At 32.6% G+C, this 12,500-nt stretch overlaps 2 protein-coding genes across 2 annotated transcripts in view; one reads left to right on the forward strand and one right to left on the reverse strand.

The window, feature by feature from the left end:
- Positions 1 to 12,500, reverse strand: part of EMC6 (ER membrane protein complex subunit 6) — a 637,720-nt gene that overhangs the window by 539,967 nt on the left and 85,253 nt on the right. The gene's annotated exons all lie outside the window — the stretch shown is intronic.
- LOC137638729 (paired box protein Pax-6-like) overlaps positions 1 to 12,500 on the forward strand; it is a gene marked incomplete at its 5' end in the record, with an annotated part of 71,743 nt that overhangs the window by 900 nt on the left and 58,343 nt on the right. The window contains 1 exon segment of the mRNA XM_068371056.1: positions 5,009 to 5,047. Within this exon segment, the coding sequence (XP_068227157.1) occupies positions 5,009 to 5,047 (39 nt within the window).

The following is a 12,500-nucleotide window of genomic DNA, read 5'->3' on the forward strand; positions in this document are numbered from 1 at the left end:
CTACAAAATATGAGGTACAGTCATATTACTTGACAACAAGCCACTCTGTAACCGAATAAAAGTTCCTAAAATCTGAATAGTCACATAAACACATTACGTTTCAGAATTTCACAGTCCACAAATATCAGATTACAGTTTCAGATCTTGGAGGAAGGTGAAACGTTTGATTCCTAGTTCTTATCATTTTCCGAGTTCACTTTCAGGTCTTTAAGGAATCTAAAACGTTTAGCATAATATACTTCATCTGGAAATAGTTGCCTTGAAGGAAAAGGGAATTTATGACAAAAAAAAAAAATATTGTCTTCAAAAGCATTGGTTTTATATATAGCTACAACATTGCAAATATAGAGCAAATATATAGCTACAACATTGCAAATATACAGCAAATATATAGCTACAACATTGCAAATATAGAGCAAATATATAGCTACAACATTGCAAATATAGAGCAAATATAATGCTACAACATTGCAAATAGATATAAGTAACAGAGAGGCATGCACATTTGGGAGTATATTAAAGATATTAAAGATAGCTGTCACAAGGTCGGATATATGAACAAAAAATTATTTGATACAAGGAAGGTACCAGTAAGCTATTGTTGAGGGGAAAATTTGAATGCACGAGATATTTGTTGAATTTAAATAAAAGTCTTTGAATTAAGGAAGTATAATGAAGGATAGGAAAGAAGTGTAAATAAAGAGTATATTCGCGAAATAACAGTTTACAATTCAGATAGCTATTATCTTTGAGTTAATTCCCCATTGAGTCTGATCCAGAGGTATAGACGGAATCAAGATATTAATAGGAGTATAATATATATTGACTTATTCGGATATGGGAAACACGCCTAAATGTGAAAAATTATCATCTATATATATATATATATATATATATATATATATATATATATATACATATATATATATATATATGTATATATACAGTATATACACACACACACACACACACACATATATATATATATATATATATATATATATATATATATATATATATATATATATATATATATATATATACCATGTAAACTAAATGAACAACGTATGAGATTGAATCCCAGACAAGGCGGCTCAGAACACATGAGGCATATCTTATGGATAACTTTCGTTCATCAAAATGTGTAATTTTCCTACTCCCAAGAACTTCCAGCTCATCAATGGCGAGAAGAATGATGGACAAAAAATGAATAAAAGAGACAAGGACAGGCTTATGATATGGACTTAAGACTCAAATCATATATGCTAAAGGACAAAAAATCCAAAGAAAGTAATTGTATTGCTCTGGTTATTTTCTCATTTCTTCTATTCATCGGCATCTCTCTTCCCCAAGAATGGTGTTTCCTTTTATCTTGGTACAGAAAATTTCCTCTTCGGCCTCTTTAGCTTCCCATCTCATTCCCCGACGGATCTCCTGCTGCCCCCCCCCCCCCCATCCCCTATCCCCTTCCAATAAGGCTTTGGGGTGGGAAAAGAGCAAAGAAATGAAAGAGAGAGAGGGGAGAAAAGGGAGAGAGATAAAAAGGGGGGAAATGTAGTCAACCCACTTTAACCTTTGACCAGTGCCTTGACCAGTTCAATTTGAGCTGGGGAGGGACGGCTTGACTTGAGGGTACTTGACAGATATCAAAAGGTTAACCTGACAGGGCCAGATTCGGCCAGACATCAAACCGTGCTACTTCGGCGAGTGGGACATTTTGGGACGGAAATGGGACATCAAAGGCTCCATTTCTTAAATAATCGGAAAGTCTGACGTGAAGTGAACCATTCGAGTTGCTCTCGGGACGTCGAGATTACGACCAGATGGGTCAGAAGAGGTTCCCACTCTTGACCGTTCGTTTCTCGGCTGGCTCCTCGTCCTCCCAAAAACAATAGCAATTACGCGAGATTTCTAGAAATAGAGTCTCAGTGTAAACTGTTACTCCCATCACCAAGAGTCATTCTCTTAAAAACAAAAGCGATGGATTGCTTTTCAAAGGGTACCGAGTAAAATCTAAAATTCTAACTGAACGATCTTATATATCTTTAATATTTATTTTTTGTAAATCCTGTGGCCCCTACAGCCAGGTATCATCTAGATTGAAATATGAATAATAGACCGGCGTTTTCTGTAATCCATATATAAAACTGTAACTCCCGTCACAAAAAGTCATTCACTTAAAAATAAAAGCAATGGATAGCTTTTCAAAAGGTACCGAGTAAAAGTAAGTCAAATTCTTAAAATCTAAAATTCTAACGACACGACCTTATATATCTTCAATATTTATTTTTTGCTAATCATATGGCCCCTACAGCTAAAGATCGTCTGGATTGAAATATGACTAATAGACCAATGTTTTCTGTAATCCAATAAATAGGAAAATCATCATAACTTACTTCAGAATACTAGCAGTACATACTAGCATTACAAACAATACTAACTCAAAAGAAATTCGAGCCCATATCATCGGAAAACATATGAACTATGAACCTAATATAGATAAAATGGTTGAACGTTTCGATCAAAAAGGACCTAATAATATGACTGAAGCTCATATATTTCAAACCAAACCAACTAATTAATTAAAACAATTACAGTATACCAATTATTTAAGCTAGACTACAAATATTATTTATTTAGCTGAATGGGCATTGTGAAATAAAAACATAATTAATAACTGATATCAAACGCTCCCATACCCAACCTAAAATTCACTAGCCAAAATGAGACCTATTCACGGCGTTATTGACATGACGTGAAATTGTTTTTCATCGAATGTAATGAAATTTTTCATAATGATGGCCAGTAAACATTTCATAACTATATCACATATTAATAAGAATAAAATGTCACTTTGGAATACAAAGATCAGTGAAACTGAACACAATTATTGGGCTACATAACCTACTACAAATTAATTAAGAATGTGCAGTAGCTGTAAGAGGTGAAAACATAATAACAGTAACGGTGTTTATAGCAGTAATAGTAACGATAAATATATGGTAACGTTATATGGTAACGCCCCTGACTGGTGAACGCCAGACTGTGGTTCGAGTCCCGCTCAAACTCGTAGTTTCTTTGGTCACAGCAACCTCACCATCCTTGTGTGATACGGATGTGGGGTTTGGGGGAGCCTATATGTCTATGCTGAGTCATCAGCAGCCATTGTCTGGCCCTCCTTGCTCCTAGCTTGGGTAGAGAGGGGGGCTTGGGCGCTGATCATATGTATAAATGGTCAGTCTCTAGGGCATTATCCTGTTTGACAGGGCAATGTCACTGTCCCTTGTCTCTGTCATTCATGAGCAGCCTTTAAATCTTTAAACAAGAACAAACAACAACAGCAATAACATAAAAGTAAAACACAATGTACAGTATGTAAACGGTTTTCAGTAAGAATAATAATTCCCACCCAGAATTATCCCAACACAATTTAAAGGTTTAAATACTGCTCACGAATGGCAGGGCAAGAGACAGTGACATTGCCCTATCGAGTAGGACAATACTCTACATATTAACTATATATGTAAATACGATCAACCCCCAAGCCCACTCTCCACTTAAGCTAGGACCAAGGAGGGCCAGGCAATGGCTGCTGATGACTCAGTAGATAGACCTATAAGCTCCCCCAAATCCCCCATTCCTAGCTCACAAGGATGGTGAGGTTGCAGCGACCAAAGAAACTAACGAGTTTGAGCGGGACGCAAATCCCAGTCTGGTGTTCATCAGTCAGGGACGTTATCACATCGGTCACCATAACCTGCTAATGAAAATGATAAGCGCTACGCATGTAAATTAAACTACTATAAAGTATTTAGTGCTTATCACCGCTAGTGCGTCCATTCCATCCCTCCCATCAAAAAATTGAAAGGATCAGCATTCAGATCGATCCCACACGAAAATTTCCTTAAAATCCTTCAATTATGTTTTTTATCTATGATGTGGACAGTCGGAATAACACTAAAAAATACACAATCTCTGTCTAAATAAAATCCATACACAACAATGACACGTGAAACGTATCACAATATAACACAAATTACACGAAGACCTGTTTATTTGAATTTCTCAAGTCACGTAAACTAAAATCAATTAGTATTTCTTCAATAAGTACGAATTTCCGCAATCAGGTATAAGGATGTGAAATGATGAATCTTTTTCTTAAGATAAGCATAAATAACACATTTAAATAAACACGTCATCCAATAAAAATATCTTGTTAAAACTAGTGAGAAAATCATACCAGATGAGAAAAATGTCTTCTTTCATTCACCCTATATATATATATATATATATATATATATATATATATATATATATATATATATATATATATATGTACATATACATATATATATATATATATATATATATATATATATATATATATATATATATATATATATATATATATATTCTATTTCTATCCGAACGAAAATAGGAAAAACATATTCCTTCAATATTAAATTTTCAATAGAATAAAAACTTTTAAGGTTATTTTCATAGAGCAGGATATCTTTTTAACTAATCCTAATGTCACATTTATTTACGTTATTCTATATTTACCAAAGTAATGCTTACTCAAGGTCGAATTGAGGATGTTACTTTAAGGACATAATTCCTGCATCTGGAAGTAAATTATATATATATATATATATATATATATATATATATATATATATATATATATATATATATATATTAATGTATATATATATGTATATATATATATATATATATATATATATATATATATATATATATATATATATATAAACATATATATACATCCTAAAATAATGTCTACATGCATAACCTAAAATAACTTCCATATTATTGTTAGTTATTATTAATTAAGACATGCAAAATTTCAAGTTGATATAACAACATTAATTGATCAACCTATAGATTTATTTATTTCAATTAAAAAGTGCTTTTCCTCATTATCAAATAATAAAGTCAGTTTATTTTTCACCGAAACTCCTAATGGGCCTTCTAATTTCGCTTTCAGAACGCCAACACGGAGAACGGGATTCTTACGCATCTACCTGTGAGTCTGAAACTCGTTCATTCTTATTTACTATAGTACCTGCAAAGATTCCCGGCAAAATAGGCTCCACCCCTTGATGACGTCATAGCAGTGGTAGACAACGTGATTGGCTATGACACCATCAGGGGGTGGAGCTTATTTCGCCCAGAATCTCTGATGTGACTATAGGGATAAAGATTCGATAATCAATAAAATAGGAAAATAGCATATACGATATTTAATGATAATAGAGATAACAATGATAATGACAAGGAGGATAATTCACTTATTTCATGATCATCATTACATAGATGATAATGATCATACTTATTATCAATATTATTAATTCTATATCAACATATTAATGCAGTAGCATTAAAGCAATCCGACTGACTTTCGTTAAATTGATTACTCGCACCTCTACATATATATACAGTATATTTGAAAATATAATCAAATCTTGACTACAACAGAATATTCCTCCTTCTCTGGGATTGATACATTTATTTCAATTATGCATGTATTTCTTCTAACCTTTATCTTGTTGAAGGACTGATATTAATTTCATAGCAAATAACAAAGACCGCAGAAGCTACAATAATAAGAACCTCCCACATATAATGAAGTCAATGTGTCTGATTCTATATATATATATATATATATATATATATATATATATATATATATATATATATATATATATATATATATATATATATATATGTGTGTGTGTGTATATATATATATATATATATATATATATATATATATATATATATATATACCTGTATATATATATATATATATATATATATATATATATATATACATACATACATATATACATATATATATATATATATATATATATATATATATATATATATATATATATATATATATATATATATAGTGATACCCTGGTAAGGGGGTACCCCCAAGAAGTACACTGGGAGACCTCAACCTCCCATAATTTCCCAAAACTGCCGTGTTGTAGTTAGAAAAGGGGGAGGGGCAGATAAAATAACTTATATTTTCAAAAAATGTTCAATGGACATACTATTACATTCTAGTGGTTAATTGGAGAGTTCTCAATCCATCACCGATTACATAACATCAGCTCCGTTTCATATTTCATACACATTCAAGACCGAGTGTTCTTTTGTTATCTTTCTACGGTTAAACTCACTAATTTACCTCCTCTAATAAAATGCTATTTATCCACACTCTTGCGTGCAGTATGTACATTTAGCGTAACCAAGCTCTTATCTCAAAACCATTTCTTGATGATGAACCAGATTTACCTATTATCATCACCTTTAATACTGTTCCAATTACTGATTGATGTCAACATACATTATTCCCCGTCTACCAACAACTGGGGTTATGTAATTGCAAGCTCTCCATCAAGCTGTATGTTTCGATTATAAAACTAAATGTTTCAAAATGTAAAGTACCAACATTCTAGAGTAGACCAGTGCTAATTGGCTACAAGGGTAAGTTAACCCAGTTGCAATATTTTATTTGACTGACGATAGATTGTTTTGATATAACTACCACGTGGCCATTACATTTTTGTTCAGTTATCAAGAAACTGCCATCAGGATACTATGGAAAAGAGTTGACTTATGGACAAAAGTTTGATTTTGCTGACAACTTATCCAGGTAATCCTAAACTGGAATACTTACCACGGTCACATTTAAGACTTTCCGGGAACAAGCATGCAGTAAAGCTTACCCGAGTCCATATATTGAAGCCAACCTAGAAACTCAACCCCTCGAAACCCCATAAGATAAGAAGCTTGTACCTTAGCGATTTACCTTCCAAAATTAAATTAGATTTAACAAGACCAACGCCTTTCGATTGCTGTCTTGACGAGTGAAAGACCCATTACTGCTCATAGCGACGAGGAAGTTATGATGTCTGATACGACCAGGTTCGTGACGTTTTTAAAGGTAAAGGCTTCTGGTTTCAATTCCAGTTTCATCTGAATAGATGCTCACCAGAACGTCAGCCAGGCAAGGCCAACCCCCTACTGTGGTGTCCTACCACAGCAGTGGCCTCCCCAGTACATAACTTGAACTCACGGTCCCGGGGTGGGATCGATCTGCTGCCATGTGAATTCTAGGCGAACACGTCGCCACTGTACAAGCTAGAAGGCTGAAACCAAACCAAATCTCAAAAATGTGGAGAGAGAAAATGAGATGAAATATCGAGGGAAGATATACTTATTTCGTGGGGTAAAATGAAGTAAATTGACTTTCAGAATTTTACAACTCACTAAAATGCCCTTATTACGCACTGCATTGGGGTACACACACACACGCACACAGAGAGAGAGAGAGAGAGAGAGAGAGAGAGAGAGAGAGAGAGAGAGAGAGAGAGAGAGACTATAAAAACAAAGAGTTAACAGATATTACTGACAGACATAAAACCAACGAAACAGAGCACGAGAAAGATAAACAAATTATTAAAACATATGAAATAAAAGCGAAGAGAAATAGAAGACACAAAACAAATCCCAGATCAAAAACATCAACTGGGGCGACTTTGACTGCCAAACTAGAGGGCCGTCGGCATCAGACAAGAGCACCAGCAGATGTTCGCTTGCTTTCCTTTATGTGCCCGTGTGTGCTCAGACGCTTATCCATCTCTCGATTATTTATCTTGGCTTTATGGTTCCTCAACTCTCCCCCAACCAGGTCTCCTTTCTTCTCTCTTACTTCTTTCCTCTTTCTCCTCGTTTTTTTTTCTTCCTTTCTTCTTGGCTGTTGACTCTAATTCACAACAATAAAAGTAAATCCCGTGCGCGTGCAGCTTAGCAGTTGGTAAACACAACTCTGTAAGTGGCTAAGGTGTACTTTATAAAAAATAATATTTCATGACTTGTCTAGTATCCATCTACTTGCGAATAAATGCAATGTACAGTACACCATCTACGAGTCAGCTTTATACTCTGAACATCTACTTTGAATATCTGTGAAGGGTTTCACTCAAACAAAGTGAGGTGGTGATTACCTTGTTGACCAACCCGCCCACCACAATTTGGATGGTAACAAATTGCTTTGACGAGGAACGAACACAGGCGTATCTCAACTTATTGCTAACAGTCTCCTTTCCTCTCTCTCCATCTCATTACGACCCCCAATAATCAACAAACATCAAGTCCGAGGGTCGTAATAAGGTCCCTCAGATTGTGAGTTGTGTACGATTTCCGTTTGCAAAATCAGAACGTAATAATATTCAATTGTCCGATCAAATCACTTAAAAGGAACAAACAGTGGATAAAATATATAATAGATCAGCCCCAGAGAGCACTAAAAAAAGAGAGAGAGAGAGAGAGAGAGAGAGAGAGAGAGAGAGAGAGAGAGAGAGAGAGAGAGAGAGTATTCTACAAAGAATAAGGATGGAATGAAGCATATATCAGAGCTTCTGGAAATTTGACTACAATAATTGACGCAAGTGAGTTGCAATTAATAACATTTCCCGGAGGAGATATTTTTCGACCCGACACCTGGCAACTTTGGATGTGTGGACCTATCGTCCTCAGGCGTTTAAAATGTTTAAACATGTGAACATAACACGATTAGCTAGAATTTCTTTATTAATGTAATCATCCCATATTCACAAACGAATAATAACATCCATTCAGCACCACAGGTATAAAAAACACGCAATTATTTGCAACAATCAAGTTCTGAATCAATTTCTTGTATTGCAATCTATATGAATATATAAATAAACACCAACATGAGTTATGATTCAAAACGAACCCACCGCTAAGATACCTTCCCTAACAACCCCACCCCCCTTTAACAAAAAAAAAAAAAAAAAAAAAAAAAAAAAAAAAAAAAAAAAAAAAAAAAGAATAAAGGTAAATGAAAGAAGAGCAAACAACCTACTCAAACAGAGGCAAGCGCAAACACACACACAGGTGTGGTTGTAGTGGCAGCCAGGCAATTAATAGGTCAATAAATTTGATAAAAGGCCGTTCTTCTAATTCTTTGCCCTCCAAGGTCCCTTCCTCCGTTGCCGTAAGGATTAACCTCTTGATATATTGTTAGATTTCGGCGAGATCAAACGAAGGAGACACGGATCTCTTGTAAGCTCAATTTCTTCTCCTTAAAAAAAAAAAAAAAAAAAAAAAAGTATTCTCGGCCTTGGAGAAAAAAAAACCCTTCGTTTATTCTCGGCCTTAGAGAAAAAAAGCCTTCGTTTATTCTCTGCCTTTCTATATAAATCAGTAAAGCAAACTGTTTGTACCTTTCCTTTGGTAATCTTGGAGGAAACCATATGATTTTTTTTTTCAGTGGGTACTCCAGATGTTATGAAGATATATATGATATAAGAAATACTTTTCTTTCAACAGGTTAATAGGAATGACCATTTTAGAGTTCACAGTTCATATTAATTAAAGTTTATTGCTTATATAATTACGATAAAATATGTCTGCTAATTCATGTTCAGCTATAGATATATACAAACATTATATATATACATATACATACGCACATACATACATACATACATACATACATACATACATACATACATACATATATATATGTAACTTGGTATACAGAGAGAGAGAGAGAGAGAGAGAGAGAGAGAGAGAGAGAGAGAGAGAGAGAGAGAGAGAGAGAGAGATGACCGGAAGTACTAACGTGACATAATCCCGTTTACCTTTAGCATGACACGTGGCTAGAGAAAAAGAAAACTGTTGCAGTGAAGAAAAGAGTTTACATCATATTTCTGTTACGTCTTTTAGTCAAATCATTAAATGCCAGACAATCTTAATTACAAAACCATCATACAAAAATAAGTTAGATAACTTGATATTTACTTTAGGAAACCATATCTGATCTTTTCTCATAAGAGAGCCGGTCAATGACCTTTGATGTCACGAAGCCAGAATTGAATTAAATATAAAATATAGGCCTTATTCCAAAGACTAAGGCATCAAAGGTCAATCAGCCCTGTATAATAAAAAATTAATCAACCATATCATTACTCTCACAACATTTGGTATCATTTTAACTTCTAAACCCAATCACACAACTTTCATACAATAATATCCAAATGCAAAATAAAGAGGGACTAAAAGGATTAAAAAAATAAATTAATAAAATCATTTAAAGTCGAGAACTTCAAATCAATCGATGAAAAAGAATTAATCTAACGACGGCCTTCTTTTTCCAATTGTCAGCTTTTCCTCTTTTCTCTAGATTCTACCGAATACAATTTGCGGACAAGCTTACCAAAGCAATTCTCAGACTCGTCTCTCCTTTCCGTTAAGATTAAAGGAAAACTTGAAGAGCTTCTATTGCTATGGAAGGGCGTACCTTAGGTTTTAAAGGCAAACTTTAAGAGGGAGCGAAAAAGAAGGGAGAAAATTCTGATGAAATAAATTACATTAAAAAGTAGATCTAATAAAAAAACCGAGAGCTTTTCAGCACGGCTTTGATTTCATACACTATTCCCCCCATGATTAAGCCAAATAATTATAATGCTTTAACATCATATATTTACTAGTATTTTTATGTTAATGAAATATAAATGCCTGTCTGTCTGTCTGTATGTATGTACGTATGTATGTATGTATGTATGTATGTATGTATGTATGTATGTATGTATGTATGTATGTATGAATGTGTATATATATATATATATATATATATATATATATATATATATATATATATATATATATATATATATATATATATATATATATATATAACATTCTATATCTAACGGCAAATCTTTGTATTATGAACACCATTCACAATTTATAAATATTGCTAATTAAATATGAACTACTTACTTTCGCTTATCTATCTGATGATATATATATATATATATATATATATATATATATATATATATATATATATATATATATATATATATATATATATATATATATACACAGTACACACCACACATTGGGATCGAACCCTAGGCTCTTCAAATGAAAGCTACGGTAACTATGAGTGATACAACCTGGAGAGTAGTATTTGATCCCAAAGTAATGTAGCAATTTATCTTAATTGGATAAAATACTTTGTTAATTATCTTATAAACACTGTATGTTTATATACATGTATTATATAATATATACATTATATATATATATATATATATATATATATATATATATATATATATATATATATATATATATATATATATATATATATATATATAAACAAAAAAACACAAAATAATCCTCCGAAATATATTAAAAGATTAACACATTTTTGTGTTGTACCTTACTTTGACAAGACAAAGAATAAACTCAAAATTACTAGGCCACAGCTAACGAATGAAAATCTATTTTAACCTAAAACTCAAAATTGTATGGTTAACAGCAATTTTTCTTTTTCTCATAAATTAAGAAAAAGGCGAGTAGCACAGCACTTCTGAAAACTAACAATGAACGAACAAACCTACTGAAAACCTTTCAGACACTTTGAATACTTACATAAATAGCTTACTGGAGGCTTCTTTCGCAGTAGGAAACAGCAGTCCGAGCCGTAGCAACAACATTACTTTTAAGAAAAAGCTTTTCTCGTCCAAGTTTACAATACGTAATGTTCATGGACCATGAAGCCTGACAAAAGTGTCACCATACATGGGAAACCTATAATGATAGGTGGTTAAGCTTAACGTAAGATACCCTTAGAATAATGAACGGCATATAATGAGAAACTTACATGCAAAATGTCAGAAACGGGATACACTGTTAAAAAAAAAAACGTAAAAAATATACTATTCTCAACCGTATTTCAATAAAATACAGATGGCCGTAATTTTTACCATACATTGTTATTATCTCTTACCGGTTGGTGACGGTAATATCACTCCTTTACGTCACCATATCCATTTATAAATCGATAAATGTCTGGCAATATCTATTCAATGATTTTCAAAGATTTATTTATTATTTTTTTTTTTTTTTTTTTTTTTTTTTAACAAGGTACTTGACCATGGTTACCTAACAATCCTCATCTAGAAAATATCTAACAGACACTATAGAAAACAACGCCTTACGAAAGCAATTGCAACAACAGTAACGTCAGCTTAATTAAGACTTCAATAGTTAACCATATTAACAAAAAGGGTTATATCATGCGTGAAAAACCTAAAATGTATTGGCATGTTTCACTAAAACATGGTCAGTCCTGCAGGGAATTCACAATAACGGTAATACAGAGGAAAGATTATTCACAATTCCATGCCAAAAAAAAAAAAATATAGTAATAATCTACAAAACCCGTAAAAAACTATAATAATAATAATAATAATAATAATAATAATAATAATAATAATAATAATAATAATAATAATAATAATAATAGCAGTAATAATAAAAATAATAATAGTATTAATCTACTAAAAACCATAAAATTGTATTACATTCTGAAATGCCAGTATCCTCCTACACATTTCTTCTTGTTGATAACATTAATA

The sequence above is a fragment of the Palaemon carinicauda genome, chromosome 3, assembly GCF_036898095.1.
Source record: "Palaemon carinicauda isolate YSFRI2023 chromosome 3, ASM3689809v2, whole genome shotgun sequence".
NCBI lineage: Eukaryota > Metazoa > Arthropoda > Malacostraca > Decapoda > Palaemonidae > Palaemon > Palaemon carinicauda.